Source organism: Panthera onca, chromosome A3 (genome assembly GCF_046562875.1).
Source record: "Panthera onca isolate mPanOnc1 chromosome A3, mPanOnc1 haplotype 2, whole genome shotgun sequence".
NCBI lineage: Eukaryota > Metazoa > Chordata > Mammalia > Carnivora > Felidae > Panthera > Panthera onca.
The window spans coordinates 126,261,502-126,282,550 of record NC_138341.1 but is presented as its reverse complement, the minus strand read 5'-3'; the positions used below and the strand labels follow the sequence as shown (position 1 = coordinate 126,282,550).

The window sequence follows — 21,049 nt, the reverse complement described above, 5'->3', positions numbered from 1 at the left end:
TAGCCGCCATATTGGCCAGGAAAGGTCGCACCCCCTACTTCCCAGTGTGTGGCATATGCAACATGGGTCGTCTGCAGAAGGTATTTTCGGTGGCACATTGATCATGTTTTACATGCGTAGTCATCATGTATTTATTTCAGTGTGTCTTAGGAGAAGAATTAAGTTCTTATGCCATCAAAACCCTTTGATTTCATTGACAATATAGCCTGGTAAGAGGTTAATGTGAAATGAAAGCAAGCTGACATAGTTTTGAAGTAATATACCTCCTTTTTGGATGTGGCACAAATCTGGACGGTAGGTAGGTCAGTGAAGGAAGTTGAGGGCACAGTGAATGTTCTAGAAGCTAAGGCTGTAGAGTTGAGTAAGGGCGCACCCCATTGCTGTGTTCCACCCTCTTCATTCTGGGAGACAGAGCACAGGTGTAGGGCCACCCCAGCCGACCTGGCCTCCCCTGCCTGAGCATACCAGGCAGAGGGCACAAAGGTGCCTTGGGGGCAGTGATGAGCACCCCCATGGATCCCTGGGCTTCCCTGGGGGGCTACATTGGCCCCCGTGCCTTGTGTCCATCTCTCTCTTTTTGTATTTTTAGACCCTCGACCTTTCTGGCTCCAGGGAGACGCCCTCCTCCATTCTCTTAGGCTCCAACCAAGGCTCTGGTATGTTGCCCCCTGGTGGGTGAACGGTGCTCTCACATTCCTCACGGGCAGAGGGGAAGCCATTTTCTCAGGGAGATCTTTAAGGGTTTATGGCAGTGGTTTTCCAACCACTGTGGATCCTTAGGGATCTTTGGGGGTGCCCCGGGCAGGTCATTGTGGGGGGGGCGAGGGAGTGGCTGGGCAAGGTAGCTTTCAGGCACCCTCCAAACTGATCAGTATTTACCTCCATTTGTTTTATTTATGGGGGTCCCACATAAAAGAGGGTTCTGTTGCTGACCTGGGGTGGGGTAGAGGTGTGCATGTAGCTCGGGCATTTCTTCCGCCCTCAGGGAAATGACCACAGTAAATTAAACCATCTGGAACTCTGTTCCTGAGGTCCCAGCATCCGCAGTTAGTGGATGAGGGCACTTGAGCCTTTAGGGAAAAGAAACTTTTTAGGTGGATGATGTTTCTGTAGAAACCTTTCTTCTTGGGGAATAACCCAGTAGGCTGTTTTGGGCTGTTTTCTGAGACTGAAATTTTTAGTTTTTCCTCTTACGTGGGGTTTGAGCTACCCTCTGTTCTCGCCCAAAGGGTCATTTTCCTGCATCCTTCCGAGTTTTGGGTGATTCCAGAGGGTTCAAAGAGGGTGCCCCCGTTGAGGACAATTTGCTTACTTGAAGGTCCCTTAGCTCCAGGATCTTTTTCTCCTTTGGATGATTCCCTTAAGCGGAAAGCCGAAAATTTTATTTCCTGTCTCTGTATTAAGTGCGCCAAGGAAGAAGTTGATGTCCTTTGTTTGCATAGGTGGGGACGGTTTCCCCAGGGGGCTGGAGACTGGGATTCAGATGGAGGGCGGGGCTAAGAGGGAGTAGCAGGAGCTGACTTGAGGGAGAATGAGAACTTGGCATTAAATACGATTGAACCGCCTGTTGAAAACCTACCTCTCCCTTGCCTTCAGCCCCCTGACTAAATCTCTGAGAACAGTTCAGTTTAGCGCTAAGATGCCTTGCACATCTCTTTGATGTTTTCTAGTTTCTCCTTTTCGCAAAGACTTACCTGGACGTTAAGACTACGGTTTGGTTTTCATTATGTGTGTTTGTAGAGCTGCCCTCTACCTGTGGTGAGGATTATGGATTTTCTGCCCGCGATCTAGGTAGCAATATACAATTCCTTTTTTATTGAAGTTTAAAATGAGTTTAGAGTAAAAACCTGGAATACGCAGGCTGTAGGAGGGCTGTGGACGGGTCAGAATTGCCCAGGTGGTGTAGCGAGGCCCAGGGTAGGGGGACCATGGCTTCCGACAGGGGGCGCTGTTGAGGTTTTGAGCAGCGAGGTGGGATAAGCATGGAGCTGGGAACTTTGGAGGGTGGCGGGCAGTATGGAATCTGTCTCATCCAGGGGGACTGCAGACGGGACGCTGGCTGGGAGATCTGCCCTATTGCACTTCTCGGTGACGAGGTATTCCCTAGCCCAGGGGCAGAAGATGTTGGTGACTTGGTACTGGTTGGGTGGAGGCAGAGAAAATAATCTTGGAGGAGTCCCTTGGTGACAGGATGGGGGGGAGGGGACAGGGAGGGGGCGGGATCGGGGAAGGGAGGGAGGGCAACATCCTGAATTCGCTTTAGGTTCTTGGAGGATGCATGGCGCTAGGCTTTTCGCAGAGGGTTGGAGGTGTGTGAGAGTTTGTTGAGTGTCTCTGGGACCAGGTCCTGTGCTAGGGCTGAGGATTTAGGGGTGAATAAGGCAGACAACTCCTGTCTTCTGGCGCTTTTTTTTTTTTTTTTTTTTTAATTTTTTTAACGTTTATTTTTGAGACAGAGAGAGACAGAGCATGAACGGGGGAGGGTCAGAGAGTGAGGGAGACACAGCATCCGAAACAGGCTCCAGGCTCTGAGCGGTCAGCACAGAGCCCGACACGGGGCTCGAACTCACGGACCACGAGATTACGACCTGAGCCGAAGTCGGACGCTCAACCGACTGAGCCACCCAGGCGCCCCTGTCTTCTGGAGCTTTAAGGGAAGTCAGAAGAGCATTTAATGGGTGCTTAGGAGAAGAGCATGAAGCGGTTGGACACTTCATTGTGTTTATTCCCAACTTCGGTGAGAGAAGTTACTGTTCCCATTATGCAGACGAGGACGTTGAGGCCCAGAGAAGTTAACTTACATGCACAAGTAACTCAGTGACTTAACTACTGGAGCCTGGACTTCAGTCCAGAATTCTCTGACCCCACACGTGCTCTCACCCGCTGCATTGGGAATACTTAAGTTGACCCCTAGGAAATCGTGAGTCAAAAACGGTTGGCCGTTTTGTGTGGCTCAGCTAATAAGGCACCGATGTCTGGGGGAAAGTCAGGGCTGTAGATGTGGCTTCTCCCCGCTGCCCCAGCTTCCAGACCTGCTAACTGTTTCCTTTCCTCACCTCCCTCCTTCCCCAGCTTGGTTTCCACGGCTCATCCCAGCAGCACCCTCGCTAATGGAACCCAGTCTTCCACACCTTCTGGTTTTCTCCACATGTCCATTTGGCAAAACCTTGCCTTGCTCACACCCCAGCCATCTATCTCTTAACTCCCCCGCAGCCGGCATTGGAGCTCAGCCAGAGAAGATCTCTCGGGACACACTCATTGCACCACACACGCTGATCTTGACCGCTGACCTCAGAAGCACACGTTTCCATCTGCCTGGTCATCTCACCAAATTTGTTGCATTTCAGCCTCTGTTTGCACTCTCCACAAGGGCAGCTTCCGCGGTTCTCTGTTTCAGACCTCCCAGCCCATCCCTCCAATGTCACTGACAGCACGTGGCATTGCCTGTTCCTTCCGGGGAGCACAGCCAGGCCCTGCCTCCCCTTCCAGCACCCAGGCCTCCTTCACGCCTTCCTCCAGCCTCGCCGGCCTTTCCGTATCCAGCCTCTGTCGTAGCCAGATGTCGTGTTCAGCTGCTTCCTTCCTTAGGCATTTAAATATCCTCCTGTGCCTCCAGCTTCTTTCCTTGACACCCTGCATCTGCCCCTAGAGCGGTGCTGTCCCCCAGAACATTCTGCAATGATGGCGTGGTTCTGTATCCGCCCCGTTCCCTGTGGTAGTCGCCTGCACACATGGCTGTCGGACCCTTGAACTGTGGCTGACGTAACTGAGGAATAGAATTTAACATTTATATTACTTTATTTAAATAGCATCGCGGAGCTAGTGGCCACCATATTGAACGAACGGCACGGCCTCCAGGCTGCCCTGCCTCCTTCCCCAGCCCAGGCAGACGTTTCCGTAAGACTCGCTCGGTCCGGTCACCACCGAGCCCTAAGCCCTGAATAACCGCGGAGCTTTTAAATTCTAAATGGTGTTTTGAGACCTTGTCTCGCAAAGAGACAAGGTTAGAATCCCAGGGTGTCCTCGGCAGGAGGGACCTTCTCTACGGGTCTTGGCGAAAGGAAGAGGTGCGTCCGGGACCGCACTCAGGAGGCGTCCGCGTTTCGGAGTCGGGACGAGGCGGGACGGAAGGCATATTAGCCGAGGGGGAGCACCGTGGTGCTCCCCGTCAGAAACTGGAGGAGAGGGAGCGTTTTCCAGGAAGTGTTGCCACGACAGCCCAGAGTGTGAGCAGGAGGGAGACGGAGGTGCCCGGGGCCCAGTCAGGACGGTGTCCTCTGTCTTCCCCCTTCCTCTGTTTCTCACCCAAGCCGGTACTTGTGTCAGAGCAGAAACGCTGACTCGTTCGCTGTCCTCTTCGAACTCCTCGTATGTCTAACTTCCGCCAGCTCTTGATGTTGGTGACCGTGCAGACGAAACCTTGTGGAGGAAAGAGGGCTTTGGACACACCGGGGTTCTCCGTGCCTACTGGTGCCGGGAGGGTGTGGTGAGGAGTCTGGGGGCGGGAGAAAGGTTCCGTGGGGGTACGTGCTTCCTTGCTATTTGCTTGTCTTTTAAGATTTTGGGGGCGCCTGGGTGGCTCAGTCGGGTAAGCATCTGACTCCATTCCAGCTCAGGTCACGATCTCATGGTTTCTGAGTTCAGGCCTCACATCGGGCTCTGTGCTGAGAACGTGGAGTCTGCTTGGGATTCTCTCTCTCTCCCTCTCTCTCTCTCTCTGTGGGCACCCCCCCCCCCCCCCAAATAAATAATAGTTTTAAGATTTCGAAGTAAAACATGCGTATAGTTATAGTACAGAGACAGTTCCTAGGCCCTGTCCTCAGTGATGTCTCTGGTACTTCTCTCCTTCCTTACAAATAATGTATTTCCCTGTGCTCCTATTTCTGAGCGTTAGTTTTAGACCTTGCTTGCTGACTTCTGGTTTATGAAGGTGAGGGTTGGGGTCACTGATGACCGCTCTTCTCCCCTTCCTCCCAAATGAAGGATGTCACCATTTCTGTGCTCTGGAGGTTCCACGGGTCAAGGACAACACTCATGCTTTAGTTCTGGATTTGAGCGCTAGCGACAGCGACTGTGGACCCCTCTCTCAGTGCCCCCCCCCCCTTGCACCCCCCCCACCCCCGACCGTGTTGAGACCGCCCTCTGCTTCGCTGTGACTTCCCTTCCTCAAGGTTGAGAATAGGGCATTCTGACCCTTAACCGCCCCACGCTCGGCAGTTGGCCAAGCCGGAGAACTTCAGTCCGGGTGCCCGCCATCCTGAGCGTGCTGTGTGTTGCCCAGCCCACTGAGTGCCATGATGATGGTTCCGTTGTGGCACGGCTGTGCTCTCTCCTGCAGTTCCTGTTTCCTTCTCTTGTCATACCTGTCGTGATTTCCCCACCAAGCTCTTCACCGTGCCCCTTATTTTATCGAAACTCCTTTCATATCACTAATTTCTGGCTCTTCGTTTCCAGACGTTATTTGTTGTGGTCCCATCATCGTGGCCGAGGACGTTGGTCACTCGATACGTCTTCTGTAGCCCCTTGCTCAGTCCTCACCGCGGCACCTTCCTTGCCCTCCCCTCCCGGCCTTGTCCTCCGTCAGGCTTGGCTACGGTAGAGTTTTCATTCCCCCAAAAGAATCCGGATTCCTTGGGTGCTGTTTCCCGCCTTAGTGTGGTTCTCGCACCTCTGGTTTTGCTGGTCGGATTAGGCTGTTGGCAGAGCTGGTGGTTCTGAGAATTGCGTTTCCAACATGCTGAAGAATGTGGCCTACAGAGTTGCTTTTGTGCCATTGGGTACCTCGCTTCCCGCCTGTAATGCAGCGCTGCGTCCAGTGACCCCCCCCCCCCCCCCCCCTTCGTGGTTTAAAAATGCCCATTAGGACAAGAAGCACTCGTCGCTGTGAGGGCATCGGGTCGGAGAGTGGCGCGGAGAGAACAGGGCTAACGGTGCTGAGTGTGTAGCGGGTGCCTGGCTCGTGGCGACCTGAGCTCCCTGACGGACACCGAGGCTGCCTGGGCCGTGTCTCTTCAGCCCACGGCAGCTGTGTGGCAAGCAACCCGCCCGCACCCCGGCCATGCCCCGGCTACCCAGCCCAGAAGGGGAAGTACGGCCCCGCCTCACCGACGCAGCCGGGACCCGCGGAAGCCTCGGGCTGTGCGTGCGTCGTCGTCGTCTTGTTTTCTGCTGTCCTTGTGAGCGGCGCGTCTCGCTCTGGCCTCCGCGCTTCTCAGCTGGGCCTCTCGTGGCCGCTGAAAACCGCGGTAGGAGACGAGAGCCAGAGTGTACGGTGTGCTTCGTGGAAGGGATCAGCCTTGGCCTTGTCCATAGAGGTCCCGGTTCTCCCCTGCGGTGATTGGCCGAACCAGCCAGTGCCCCGTGTCCCGTCTGCGTGAGGGCCCAGGTCCCGTGGACGGTGGCCGGCCCGGTCCGTGGTGCAGGTGCCGTGCTGAGCTCAGGCCCGGTGTCTGCCTTCACCTGACTGCACCGTTGTGGGATTTTTGTCCTGTTGGACGATGACCGAGCGCACTGCTTCCCAGAGACCTTCGAGAAGAACCATCCGCGTAGGCTTCACGGGTAGGGAAGAACCAGGAAGAGGAGGTGGATTCAGGACTGCCTGCCAGAATACTGCCCCCTTCTGGTCACTGATGCAAATGGCCAAAGAGAAGTCTCCTGAATGAACACATCACTTAGGAGACTTTTCTCTCTCTTTGCCACTTGTCTTCCAAAACAGGAACACATGACTAAGTGTACACGTTCCTTGGTACCAGGCGGTAAGAAATGGCATTCCCCGGCTCTGATCTGGTCCCTTTCTCACTCTCATTCTGTCCCCGAGCTTGACCGTTGGCTTCTTTGAATGTTACCATCCCACCTCCAGAAATTTAAAAACAAAATTTCATCCCAGCCTCTCTGAACTTGGCAGACGATCCCAGGCTTGATGGGGCCTTGGCACGCTGACGGGTCCCTTGCCGTCACCCGTGCTGGCCTGAGCTGAGCTGCGTGGCAGCTTACGGACTCCCTCCTCTGCCTCTTCCTTCACCTGCCTCGGATCTTCTCAGCCACTGTTGAGCTTTTTGTGGTCACGCGTCCTCGAAGCTGTCCTGGGTCTTAACTCTGGTTCTGTATCCTCCAGGGACCCTGCAGCGTGTCCCTGATGGGAGTCCGTGGGTGTGTGTGTGTCCAGCCGGACATAACCATTCTGGCCTCTCCCTCCTCCTCCTCCTCCTCCTCCTCCTCCTCCTCCTCCTCCTCCTCCTCCTCCTTCTCCTCCTCCTCCTTCTCCTCCTCCTCCTCCTCCTCCTCCTCCTCCTCCTCCTCCTCCTTCTCCTCCTCCTCCTTCTCCTCCTCCTCCTCCTCCTCCTCCTCCTTCTCCTCCTCCTCCTCCTCCTCCTCCTCCTTCTCCTCCTCCTCCTCCTCCTCCTCCTCCTCCTCCTCCTTCTCCTCCTCCTCCTCCTCCTCCTCCTCCTCCTCCTCCTCCTCCTCCTTCTCCTCCTCCTCCTTCTCCTCCTCCTCCTTCTCCTCCTCCTTCTCCTCCTCCTTCTCCTCCTCCTCCTCCTCCTCCTCCTCCTCCTCCTCCTCTTCCTCCTCCTCCTCCTCCTCCTCCTCCTCCTCCTCCTCCTCCTTCTCCTCCTCCTTCTCCTCCTCCTTCTCCTCCTTCTTCTCCTCCTTCTCCTCCTTCTCCTCCTTCTCCTCCTCCTTCTCCTCCTTCTCCTCCTTCTCCTCCTTCTCCTCCTCCTTCTCCTCCTTCTCCTCCTCCTCCTCCTCCTCCTCCTCCTCCTCCTCCTCCTCTGTGATCCCTGCCTTAGGTGGTTTGGTTATAGGTCTGCTTTTCGAGTTGTCTGTAAATTGACCAAAGAAATTCTGATATGAGGAAGGAAAAATATCGCCACATTTTGGTGCCTTTTTCCAGCAGCCGGCGTGGACACAGAAGCACCTGAGTGCTTGGTGTCCTTCTGTCATGACCGCGGGTCTGTGGTTCCAGGTACCGCGTGAGAGGTGCCTCCCTGGGCACTTCGGTGCCCTCATCACCCATCTCGATCCTCTGTGATGTGGTGCCCTTGTGTTTGTCTAACCGGCCGTACAGTTGTGCTCTAGAGACCCACGCGCGCTGGGAGGCGGCGGGAGGCCGCCCGGAGGGGAGCCGCGGGGCAGGGGGCCGGGTGGCTCTGCTGCGGTGGAGGTGGCGGGAAGGCTCAACGTCGCTTCTTGTTGCTTCTCCTCCACAGACCATTCCCGGGGCAGTAAGTCTAGTTGCTGGGGCAGCAGCGACGAGAAGCGAGGATCCACACGCTCTGAGCACAACGCCAGTGCCAGTTCGAAGAGCCTCCTCCCGAAAGAGTCTCGGCTGGACACCTTCTGGGACTAGGGACAAGTCGCGACACAAGCCACCCACCCCGTGGAGGAAGAAGAAACCAGACACCAGGGCAACAGGAAGCGGCAAGGAAACCTGAGACAGGAGAGCCTCCTTCAGACTTGAGAATTCCAGACACCCCGACTTGGCCTTGGCCCTCGACTCGGAGGGCAGCCCACACTACAGTGCGTCCGGCATTAGCATTGACTGAGGACTGTTTGACCCACACGAAATCTATGCTTTAGGTGTAAATAATGTACAATTTGTGGATGTCATTGAACCTAGAGTACCTTCCCCTTTTTATATTTGTATTGACTTTAACTTATAAAAAAAAAAAAAAAAAAAGAAGAAAGAAAAAGAAAAACGATTAAAAAAACAAGAAACACCCAACCACAAAAGGAATGTTTTGACGTTGGAGGAGGAGGGATGGTTGGTCAGCCCGGCTGTCCCTGTGGCATGGTGACTAGGCCCCAGGATCGCCGTGGCACACAGGCCCTCGTCCTTGGACGCCCCGGGGGAAAGTGAGCCGTTTTCATTCATACGTCTGTATGCAGCACATTGGAATCAGGAGTTTTCGGCACAGGATCTGTGCCGTCGTGGGCACATCACGTCAAGCCATTGGCCCCTTTCCAATACTACATTACTGTGTTATAAAATGCAAGCTCTCTGGCCCCGAAGGACAGGGAGAAGCTAGTTTATTTTGTGTGATTTCAGCAATGACTACTCGAAAAGGGAAGAAATCAGGTCCTTGTTTACAGAAGATACACAGAAGAAGCAAGCCCCGCTCAGCTCAGCCGAAGAGAGCAGAGAAAGTGTTAGGCGTCCTAAGCTCTGGAACAAAGAGAAGTCTTTTCTTTGCTTTGTGGTTCCTTTTACACACACTCACACATACTTGGTAAGAGATGCTGTGCCTCTTGGAAGTGAGAAACTCAAAGGCAGGATGCACGCAGAGGACATGGGAGTCCGGGATGAAGCATGTATGTATTATTTATACGATGGGATTTTACGTTTTTATGTAAGCATGAAACAAAGGCAGTGGGAGAGAATGCCAGACGCCGGCCACACTCCCTGTCACATGTCACACTACGTATACGGTAGTACCATTTTGTATGTTGTGTCGAACAAAACGCATTGAACAAAGCAAAAAGGTGATGTATGTATATGAGAAAATTAACTGTACGGTATCATTCCAGTACATTCTGTTGTATATTTTAGTCCTGTTTACTTTCTCTTCATTGTTGATAAGAGGATGTGAATTGTACAGTTTCCAGCTAGTTCCCCATACATATTAGAGAAGAACTAAAAAGAGAGTATAGAAGAAAAAGAGAGAAAGAACATTTGTGAATTGCAGGTGTCAAAAAAAAAAAAAAATAGCCTAGCTGGCCTTATTTGCGAAGCCTAATTGCTTTTAGCATATGGAAGTATTTTTTCACATTTTCTTTGTATAAAATTTGTATTAAACTTAAATATCTTTTTCGATGACGGCGTTTCTTTGTGACTGAGCCAGTGCACTCCCACGGTGTGCTTTTTTGGGTTCCACCCCTCCCCCCGGTTTTTTCAGATTCTTCACCTTTTTTTAATTAAACTGTTTTGGAAAAATGGCTCGGTCGTCCTCAACTTCGCAGTTTTCCATTCGGTCGGGATGGCCGTGTCCGATTCGCACGCCCCAGCACAGGAGTCGGGGCCGTGAGAGCACAGGAAGGATCCCCACGGGTGGCGGGCACACTGGAAGTGAAGGGCCCCTGGTGGGCGTTTTTCCCGGGAAGCCCCGGCTCCTTGGAATTTACTGACAGAGACCGAGAAACAAGGGGGAAACCCTGACCAGTCTTAGCAAGACAGCGAGAGGGGAGGCGACGGTCTTTCTGTGGCTTGGATGGCGGGCCTGAGCTTAGGCGAGCTCCCTGGGGAGCGTGTGACCCCCCCCGCTCTGCTCAGGGACACCCCGGTCATTTAACTGTCCTGGGTCACAAGATGTTTCTTGTTCAACCATTTAAAAATGTAAACCCCATTCTCAGCTCACGGGCCGTACCAAAGCAGGGAATGGGCTGGAGTCAAGCCGCAGGCCGTGCGCTGACCACTGCTGTGGAAGGAACACGATGGGGATATGTTCAAAGGACCGAGGGCCGACAGGTGGCTGCTCTCACTGGGACTGTTCTGGGGCTTGTCTTTGGAGGTGACCTTTGACCCCAGGTCAGAACGAAGAGCTTGGATGCGGGAAGATGAGTTTGGGTGAGCGTCCCAGACGGGGACCAGTGGGTACGAAGACGCTGTGAGCTTCGCGTGGCTGATGAGCCGCAAGGTGGGGGCGTGGCTGCTCCTTCGGTGTAGAGGGCACCGGACGTCCCGGGGTCTGTGGCCCACCGCGTTCGTGTGGTGTAAGCCAAGCCAGAAGGGGCTGTTCACCATCCTAATGTCACCCGCCATGGGTTTGTCTAGAAATAGGCCCAAAGAAGTAACTAGCTCAGGGGCTCCTGGGCGGCTCAGTTGGTTAGGCGCCTGACTCTTGATTTCAGCTCAGGTCAGTTGGTGAGTTCGAGCTCCGTATCGGGCGCTGCATTGACAATGCGGAGCCCGCTTGGGATTCTCTCTCTCTCTCTGCCCCTCCCTTCCTTGCCCTTAGTATCTCTCTCTGTTTCTCTCTCTTTCAAAATAAGTATTAAAAAAAAAAGTAGCTCAAGGCCATGGAGCTGGTGAAAGACTCTAATTGGACTCCTATTAAAGTGCTCTTTCCAGTAAATGGGCATTGTCTTTTTTTGAGTTAAAAATTTGTTTGGCTTCCTTTCATTGGGCACGGATGGGCACCTCCCTTCTCATTTGAAGTCCACAGAGGGGCGGGGGCCACAGCCCCCTTTAGGGGAAGAGGCGGAGGCTGTGAGCAGGACCGCACTGTCGCCCCGTTTTTTTTTTAGCTCCAGCAAGCCGGCTCCAGCCTCGGCCCCCGGGGCCCTTGCACTTGCTGTGCCCTTGGCCTGGCACACCCTCTGTCGCTGGCATCAGCTTTCAGACGTCACCTCTTGAAGCAGCCACTCCCCTCCCCCCATTATCCTCTGTCTCTTCCTGGTTTTCATGTCCTTGAGCAAAGTTCATACATATTTATGACTTCCCACTCAAACGTGAGCTCTGTGAGGGGAAGGCTGATCCGGTCACTGCTGTGTCCCGAGAGCTTGGAAGGCTACAGAGCTCCTAGAGTTGGGGTGACATTTGAGCAGGGACACCTCGGCCCCCGGACCCTGCCCCCAGCGGTCGCCCGTTGCAGCCTCCCAGAGAGGAAGGAGAGACACCAGAGGATAACGTGGCTTACTCAGCGGTAGAGAAACCGGTGCCTTTAAAAAAATGTTGAATTTGCTATTTATGGGGCTAGGTCCATGCCTCAAATTTGAGAAGCCACGGGTGTGCTCCCAGCCTCGCTGGCTCTCCCAGGGCCCCCTCCTCCGCATCCCTCAGTCTGTATTTACGGACCCTCGCGGGGAGGCAGGTTTCCTTCCTTTTGGAACAGAAATGGGCAGCACCTGACCCCCGACCTGCTGTGTTGCTTTCCTTTTCTACTTAACCTGAGGCCTCGGGCTTTGCTCCCTAAGGCTCAGGTCTGGGGCCCCTTTGTTCCCCTGTGGACACGTGACCCTGGGATGTAAGAAGACCGTGCATGTCACAGCCTCCAGTGCACGGGTCCTCGGTCCCCAAACAGTGGCCCCGGGGTCCCCGAGGCTGCACCAGAGGGTCTGTGAGTGGCTAGGCGAGAGGAGGAGGACTTGGGAGGACAGGGCTGCAGGGCCTTCCTCTCTGGCTTTGGTCCCGGTCGAGTGTCTGCCGATGCCCGATGACTTTGAATCTACAAAGGAGAAGAAGGAGGACACAGTGGGGTCCGCCACGGCCACGGCCAGGGCCATGGCCCTCGCTACTTTGACCAGTGGCCTGGCGTGGGGGCAGGGCCTGCTGCCGCGGCCTGGAACGCGATTGGGTACTCTCGCCACCTGGTGGCCGCCGCCTAGAACTGCAGCCCCACAGAGCCCGAGCTGGACCACCGGGGACAGAGAGAAGCTGGGCCAAAGTTCATTCGGGTGACAGCTGCTTCCCCGGACGCCGGACGCCGCATGAACTAAGCACCGAGGACACAGCACTGAACGGCCTCTCTGCTCCTCCCTCTGACACTCTCCACGGGAAGCAAATAGGCATAGGATGCAGTCCTAGGCGGGACGGTGTTGCATCAGGTGAGTAAGGGAGGCAGGGTGTGATGGGGCACGGCCCCCCCAGGGAGCTGGACGGCGAGCAGAAACCTGAAGGAGGGGTACCGAGCCGTGACGACGAGGGCAGCGGTCGTTAATGCTGGCAGATCATTAGAAGCACCCAGCAAGATGTGAAATCGGTGACTGGTGAGACCCTACCTGCTATCCCGGAATAACGACCTCCCACCCCCGGAGGTGGGGCTTGGGCGTCTGTCACGGAAGGCTGCTCAGTGATCGGAAGGCGCGGCAGAGCCGAGAGCTGCTAACATCCCGGGCAGAAGGAAGAAGGCACGCAAGAGGCCTGAGGCGGGGACCCGGCCTCTTGCGGGGAGGGAAGGCCGGCCAGGGAGGCCAGAATGGAGGGACCCCAGGTGGGGGCGGGGGGCGATGAGCTCAGAGAGGGAGACAGGGAGAGAAGTTGGGGTTTGCACCGTGCTCCAAAAGGGATGGGAAGCCATGTGGGCGGTTTAACAGCTTTACTGAGTTGCAATTCACATACCGTACAATCTACCCACTTGAAGTGTGTAATTCAATGATTTTTGGTATAGTACATTATTGATTTCTTTAAAAAAAGTTGTAAAATACAGCAAACGTTGCCCTTTTAACCATTTTAAAAAATGTTTATTTTTGACAGAGTGCACACACAGGCACAAGTGGGGGAGGGGCAGAGAGAGAGAGAGAGGCGAGAATCTCACGCAGGCCCCGTCCCTGATGTCAGTGCAGAGCCCAGCACGGGGCCTGATCTCACGGTTTGTGAGATTAGGACCTGAGCTGAAATCCGGAGTCAGACGCGGAACTGACTGAGCCCCCCGGGCGCCTCCTGCCCTTTTAACCGTTTTTAAATTTACAATTGAGTGGCATTAAATCAGACTTGTGTTTCAAACATAGAAATGTTTTCCAGACTTCAACTTTCATACCAGGGCACATCAGGACATCATCGACATTATTATTTACTTTTTTTTTTTTTTTTTAACGTTTTATTTATTTTTGAGACACAGAGAGACAGAGCATGAACAGGGGAGGGTCAGAGAGAGGGAGACACAGAATCTGAAACAGGCTCCAGGCTCTGAGCCGTCAGCACAGAGCCCGACGTGGGGCTTGAACCCACGGACCATGAGATCATGACCTGAGCCGAAGTCGGCCGCTTAACCGACTGAGCCACCCAGGCGCCCCTATTTACTTTCTTTAATCCAGGGAAGCAAAGATCACCCATGTACCTTCCAGCATCACTGGGGCGGGCTCACCCCCCCCCCCCCCCCATGCTGAGCCCTGAGCTGAGGTTTCCCATGCTGTAATCTTTAGGTCTTCTGATCACTCCATGGGGCAGGACGGGGAATGCGACTTGCCCACAGTCACATAGCAGGTCAGTGCCAGAGCCAGGGTTCAAACTGGACCACCTGCTTCCCGAATGAGCACCGTGACCCATTGAATGAAACTGCCCCAGTGTCTGGGGCACCGTGGTCAGTTTACAAAATGCCTTCTGGGCCCCCTTTCCCTGACTCCCCTCAACTGTCCACGAGGTGGGGATTGTTCTGCTCCTAAGTGCAGCTTGGGAAACTGAGACTCAAGGGTTCAGGGCGTTGGGTTGTTGTTGTATTTAACATTTATCTATTTTTGAGAGAGAGAGAGAGAGAGAGAGCGCGCGCGTGAATGGGGTCGAGGCAGAGAGAGAGGGAGACACAGAATCCGAAGCAGGCTCCAGGCTCCGAGCTGTCAACACAGAGCCTGATGTGGGGCTCGAACTCATGAACCATGAGATCATGACCTGAGCCAAAACCAAGAGTCAGACGCTCAACCGACTGAGCCACCCAGGCACCCCTAAATGTGGTCAGGTTTTTAGTTGCAAACAACACTCTACATAATCTGAGCAGGAAAGGAGTTTATAAAAGGGCATTATGTGATTCACAGATCTCCAGGAGGGAGGACCAGAGAGACTGGCTAGGAGATTGCACAGCCACAAACAACGTCCAGGTTACATGGCAGGACGTTCCCGTCACTGTCACTGGGCCCAGACATCACAACTGTCCCCAGTGGCACGGGGCATGTCCCGTCTGCCTCCTTGCTAGATTGCATCCCACACTTCCGAATGCACTTTGCAGAATTCCATGGCTTCGTCATCTGGATCAGGTAAATCCAGGTTGCCCTGGGTCTAAATGCAAATACCATTTGGAGGGTATTTGATTGGCTGAGTCTGCAGCTGGCTGTATCTGATTGGTTGAGTCTAGGTCACATGCTTCCGTTGCAACTGCAAGGAAGGCCGGGAAGGTGAGATTCAGGTTGCTTCGGCCGCAGGCTCCTAAGGTAGGAAATTGTGCAAACAAAAGGCCTTGGGTTGACAAAAGCATCGATAGCCGCCACCGCAGAATTGCCCGCAGTCTCTGTCAGGTCAGTTGTGAGAGCAGAATTCACCCAGCCAGGTAGAGCGCGAGGGTTAGTCAAGCTGGTGGGGCTGGAACTACGTTTCCCAGAATCCCTTTCTCTGAAGGGTGCGGAGTTAGAATTGACCAAAAGAGGAACTTGGGTGAGATTTTGAAGGCGGAAGGGGAGCAGCCGTCTCTTCTCTTGCAAGGTCGCCGTGGCTACAGGTGGTGACAGGTGCAGGTGTGCCCTCGGGCTCCAGCGTGTCGCTGCTGTCCTTCGCGCTGCGCCCAGGTCTCGTTTCTGACATCTGGCCCACCCCGGGTGCTCGGCTGCAGAGGCCAAGCGTCCCCAATCGGTTTCTCTTCCGGAGCCTCTCCGCAGACTCACTTTGGTGGCCGGACATGCCTCACTGGTGATTCCAGGTGCCACTTTTCAGAATTTCACTTCCTGAACTCCTCTGACCCCTGCAGAAGGTCGAACTCCCATAATACATTTCTTACCCCAAACCCATGGGCCAAATCTGGCTGCTTCCCTGGTTGGATTGTCTGCAGGATCGCAGGGAGGACTGAGGCTGCCGCGCTGAGGGACTGGCCACGGGGCGGGCGGTGAGGAGCCCGGCGGCTCCTCCCGCAGGATCAGGAAGCATCGCTGTCCATCTGGTAGCAGCTGCCCAGCTCCTGGGTCCTGCCGGGCGCCAGCTTTGCTCTGGCCTGCACCTGCTGGCTGGATGCCCTGGGTGCGGCCTCCCTTCTCTCCCACTGACACACTTACGCGGTACCAAATACACGTCTCTTGTGAACGCAACTGCTCTGTGGACCCTTCGGTGCTCCAGACCCCTGGCTGTAAGGGAGCCTGCAGAAGTTTTCAGCTTTCCAGCCTCTCGATTCGGGAAGGTTCAGCACAAGGAGGAGCCATGGTTGAACCTGAACGAGTCCTTTCTCACCCGGAGTCGCGGCCTGGGATCAAACCCTTGGCTTTGCCCTCTGGCCCAGGGCTCTCGTCGGGGAGCGATATTAATGGAAAACCATTGCCCCCCTGGCCCGGTCCAAGGCCAGGTCAGCTGGGTTCTAGACAGCTTGTACAACTGAGTCCCGGCATCCCTTCGCTTTGCAGAAGGGAATTTCCTTTACGTATCCTCTTTTGATAGAAAAGCATCTCTTCACTATGGAAAAAAAAACAGCTGCCATGTGTGATGGTAAATGGTGTGGTGGGGAGACAACAGGGTGTGGCGGGGACTGTGGTCAACAGCGAGCCTGGCGAGGAGCCGCAGTGAAAAGGGGAAGCTGCGGGGCGGCTCCTGCTGACCACGTGTGCACGCAGGCTCAGGATTGGCATAATCCTCCGCTGTTTCTGGAGAGAAGTAGATCTTGAATTAAATCTCTCAAGTTTTAAATGTGAGCCACCAGTGGGCAACCTTGACCCAAGAACACTAATTTAGCAGTCAGAGATGCTGGGTTGGGGTCCAAGCTCTGCCACATTCCAGCTGCAAGGTCAGGGGCAAGCCACAACACCTCTCCGGGCCTCAGTTTCCCCCCTCTGTAAAACGGGGCTTACAAAGACGGCAGTTAATTGGATGATGAGCTTTCGTTTGCCAAACCTTGTTCGAAACTAGTATTTTGCAAACAATGGGTTGTGAGCGAAATTGATCTAGTGCATCGTGACCTGCCTCATTTGAGGGCAAAATAGAACAGGATGGAATGTAACAGGACGCATCGTGGTAATATGGGTGGGCATCGCTTTGTGAAACCTATTTTAGACACACACGATGCACACATTCGTATTCACACACACGTACACGTCCGTACGCGGTCCTCGGTCTGACGGAACATGGACTTCTCGCTGTGCAGCGCAGTCAGAAAAGTCCGAGAGCCCGTGTTCCAGGTGCTGGTCGTGTCTGTGTGCATCTGGTGCTGTCGACGACCCGTGAGGTGGGTTCTACTGTCACCCCCGTTTTGCAGCTGAAGAGGGAGGTCCAGAGGGTGAAGTTCCCACAGATAGTAACAGGAAGAACCGGGATTTAACCCAGTGTCCACGGCCTGATCACCACACGATCCTTCGTCTCCAGACAGGGCCACGGGCGGTGGTGAGACTGGAAGGAGCTAATGCAGGTCGAGGGCTTGCTTAGCCCAGTGCCTGGGACGGAGCAGGTGCTTAATAGATGTCAGAAGCCGGGCTTGCGTTTGCAGCTTCTCATTCAACCACGCCCGGTGGCCAGCAGGATCCGAGGGCCACGACCAAAGAGGCCAGGGACTCTGCCAACTCCGCTACCCATGGAGTAGGGGGTGGGGTCTGCAAGGGCACCTCACCCACAGCCAGGGTTTACCAAGTACTTCATCTGGGGCCAAATACTCCCTGCTGGATTTTACAGTCCGTATCTGGCTGTATTTGGCTTAGCACTGGCCTTGAATGGACTTCAGGATATAAAAAGAAATCCCGGCATTTTTTCCCAAACAGCTTTAACTCTGATCACACGCACATTATTAAACACGGGAACAGCTTGTTCTTGCCCTTCGCAGGGCTGTGGCCGCCGTCGCGTCCCTTTGCCTTTCCGCGTAGACACAGCTGTCTGCTGGGATCCCCATCGTGGCCGCGGCAGGTCAATGGATCAAGTCTTAGGCCTGGACGCAATGTCAACGGCGCTGCCATTTCGTCGAAGCCATCGCTGAAGCACGGGCACGGCCTGACGGCAGTGCTTTCTGAATCTTTTCAAGGGCAGCCCTGCATTTTCAGGCCTTTTAATGAAGTGGCACCTGCTGGCTCCGGCCAGCTGTGGGGTCGCACTGCCCTCTGGTGGTCACCGGCAGGCATAGCTTCACCAGCGCTGAGCTGGCATCGACGGGGGCTGAAAGCGCCGTGGGGAGACTGACTGGTCAGGAATCGGGACAGCGGTGGAATGTGGGTAGAGGCCGGGAAGGGCGCGAGGGAGCCTTCTGGGGGCCTGGAAACCTCTTCCATCTTGTCTGAGTGGTGGTTACCCGGTGTGATCCTAGGTAACAATACACCAAGATGCACGCTTGGGTTTTGTGCAGGAAACTGTGTGTAGGTTATACAATGAAATTTAAACGTCTCCTTTAAGTTTATGAGGAACCCCAGTTGTTTTTGACCGGACACCCTACCTCCATCCTTCTCCCTCCAAACCATCCGTGGCCCCCCCGCCCCCAGTAGCCAGGGTGATTTTTTAAAAATGTAAATCAGATCAGGCCACTCTCCTGATTAAAACTCTCGGGTGTGTTCTCATGGGATTGAGAATCAAATGCCAACTCCAGTAAAACTCCAAATTCAGAACCAAAAGGATCCAACCACACCCGCCGGGGCCTTACCTTCCCACCCCATGACCTTCGTCCTCAGCTCCAGTCTTTCCAGGTTCCCCTTGTTTCCCTCCAGGTCCGAGGCTTTGCTTGCCGGCAAGCTGTGTACTTCCTGTGTCTCCCCCTGGAGTGCTTTCCCTGGATTTTCTCACCATCCAGGACTGAGCTCCAGGGCCACCTGCTCGGATGTGGCCACAGCACCCCCCACACCTTTCTGGTTACTCTGCTGCATCACCCCAAGGCTTCCTTTTGGACTCCAACCAGCGTCTGAGGAGGAGAGAAACCCCCATCGCTGACCCTGCAACCCCACCCCGGGTATTCTGAGTCACAGAAAGTCTCAACCCCCAGAAAGACCCTCAGTGTTTACCCCCTGGACGAGAGGCTGCTTTTTGGACCCTAAATGTTTCACTGGACAGATCCTGTGATCTCTTTTTTATTTTATTGTTTTAATGTTTATTTACTCCTGAAGGAGAGAGAGAGAGAGAGAGAGAGAGAGAAAGAGAGAGAATGTGAGTGGGGGAGGGGCAGAGATAGAGGGAGACACAGAATTCGAAGCAGGCTCCAGGCACAGAGCTGGCAGCCCAGAGCCCGATGAGGGGCTCAAACTCACGAACCGTGAGACTATGACCTGGGCCAAAGTCAGACGCTTAACTGACTGAGCCACCCAGGCGCGCCCTGATCTTTAAGACAGTCTTATAGTAACTGATTCACAGCATGAAATATATAAATAAGGCACTCTACCCCTTACCCGTATGTCTGATAGTCCCTACGGGTCGCTTTTTATTAATTTCTTATATCTTCTTCCCAAGTTTCTTTCTGCCAATATGATCGTGCAGGTTTTACTTTTTCCTCGTTTTTACACAAAAAGTGCCATGTGCCATTCCGAAACTGGCCCTTCGTACTTCTGTGTCCACGAGATCTTCCCAAACGGATCCATAGGAATATTCTTGTCCTTTTTCGTGGTTGCACGGTACTCCATTATGTGGCCATATTGTAATCTAACCCCGTTCACCACTGATGGGTATTTGGGTTGTTTTCATTCTTTGCTACTCCCAACAGTGTTGTAGAAAATAAGTCTGTATGGAGTTTTCACACCTACGTAGATATAGCTGTAGATAAATTCTCAGAAGCGGAATTGCTGACAAGATTTACAAGTTGGATAAATATTGCCGCCTTTCCCTCTTTAGGAGTTGTGCAAAGTGCCAATTTCAGCTTCTACCAGCAGCCTCCGAAGGGCCCACAGCTCCTCTGCTCCTAGGAGTCCTACAGCTTCCAAACTTTTCTCAATCTGATGTGGAAAATGGCATCTCAACGTATGAGTGAAATTGACCCTCTTTGAATTAAGTCATTAGAAAAAGTGTTTGCTTGTTTGTTTATTTATTTGTTTATTTATTTGTGAGGAAGTGCGAGCAGGGGAGGGGCAGAGAGAGGGAGAGAGAGAATCCCAAGCAGGTTTCCACGCTGTCAGCGCAGAGCCTGATGCGGGGCTCAAACCCACCAACTGTGAGCATTAGGAACTAATGCTGTATCGATGGAAACCTACCCTAGGCATGTGGACTATTGCCTATAAATGAAACCAAATTAAAGAGTCCAAGGATGGAGAGAAAAGACTGGATTAAAAATTTTAAAGCCATTTTTTGAGTTCTGCATTTGGGATGGGAGTGTGGGGGGTGACTGAGGTCACGCATCCCGAAACTTGTCAGTCAAGGAAGCCAGAGAGTTCTGTTTTGTGTTTTGTTTAAGCCCCTTTGTTGTGTTTTTGTCCTTTGCAACTGAAAGGAATCCCAATGGCGGCCCTCTGATTTCTAAAACCCTTGGATAGGCAGATACCTTCAGCCTCAGAGGTTGACCTGAGGACTTTGTTGGGTCTCTGTCCTTATACTGGGCTGTCAGGAGGTTCTGGAGTCATGTCCAGACTTCTGGGCGGCCAAGGGCTTTTGTTTGTGAGTGCTGTATAGTCCAGTTACCCTAAGATTGTTCTCAAGAGCTGCAAGATATTGCTGGGGAAACAGTGAAGATAGAGCCTGGGGCCAATGAATCTTAGGTATCCACCACCCAGCCATCCATCCACCCCCCATCTGACCATCCGTCCGTCCATCCATCCGTCCATCCATCCGTCCATCCATCTGTCCATCCATCCCCCATCTGACCATCCGTCTGTCTGTCCATCCATCTGTCCATCCGTCCATCCATCCCCCATCTGACCATCCGTCTATCCATCCATCCATCCATCTATCCATCCACCCCCCATCTGACCATCCGTCCGTCCATCCATCTGACCATCCATCCGTCCATCCATCTGTCCATCCATCCCCCATCTGACCATCCGTCTGTCTGTCCATCCATCTGTCCATCCGTCCATCCATCCCCCATCTGACCATCCGTCTATCCATCCATCCATCCATCTATCCATCCACCCCCCATCTGACCATCCGTCCGTCCATCCATCTGTCCATCCGTCCATCCATCCCCCATCTGACCATCCGTCTGTCTATCCATCCATCTATCCATCCGTCCATCCACCCCCCATCTGACCATCCGTCCGTCCATCCATCTGTCCATCCATCCCCCATCTGACCATCCATCTGTCTATCCATCCATCTATCCATCCGTCCATCCATCCCCCATCTGACCATCCGTCTGTCCATCCATCCATCCATCCATCCATCTACCATCCGTCCATCCATCTGTCCATCCATCCCCCATCTGACCATCCATCTGTCTATCCATCCATCTATCCATCCGTCCATCCATCCCCCATCTGACCATCCGTCTGTCTATCCATCTGTCCATCCATCCGTCCATCCATCCCCCATCTGACCATC

The 21,049-nt window shown here is 53.8% G+C and overlaps 1 protein-coding gene and 1 long non-coding RNA gene across 23 annotated transcripts in view; both read left to right on the top strand.

Moving 5' to 3' along the window:
- Window positions 1-9,934, top strand: part of ZMYND8 (zinc finger MYND-type containing 8) — a 125,303-nt gene extending 115,369 nt beyond the window's left edge. For 19 of the 22 annotated variants that reach the window (XM_078443984.2, XM_078443981.2, XM_078443983.2 and 16 more), the window contains 2 exons: window positions 590-656; window positions 8,208-9,934. In XM_078443984.2, the coding sequence (XP_078300110.1) occupies window positions 590-656; window positions 8,208-8,347 (207 nt within the window). In that variant the 3' untranslated portion in view covers window positions 8,348-9,934. The remainder of the gene's footprint in view (window positions 1-589; window positions 657-8,207) is intronic. The other 3 variants (XM_078443993.2, XM_078443998.2, XM_078443979.2) reach the window with 1 other exon arrangement.
- LOC144615867 (uncharacterized) overlaps window positions 1-21,049 on the top strand; it is a 742,065-nt gene that overhangs the window by 341,871 nt on the left and 379,145 nt on the right. The window lies entirely within an intron of this gene.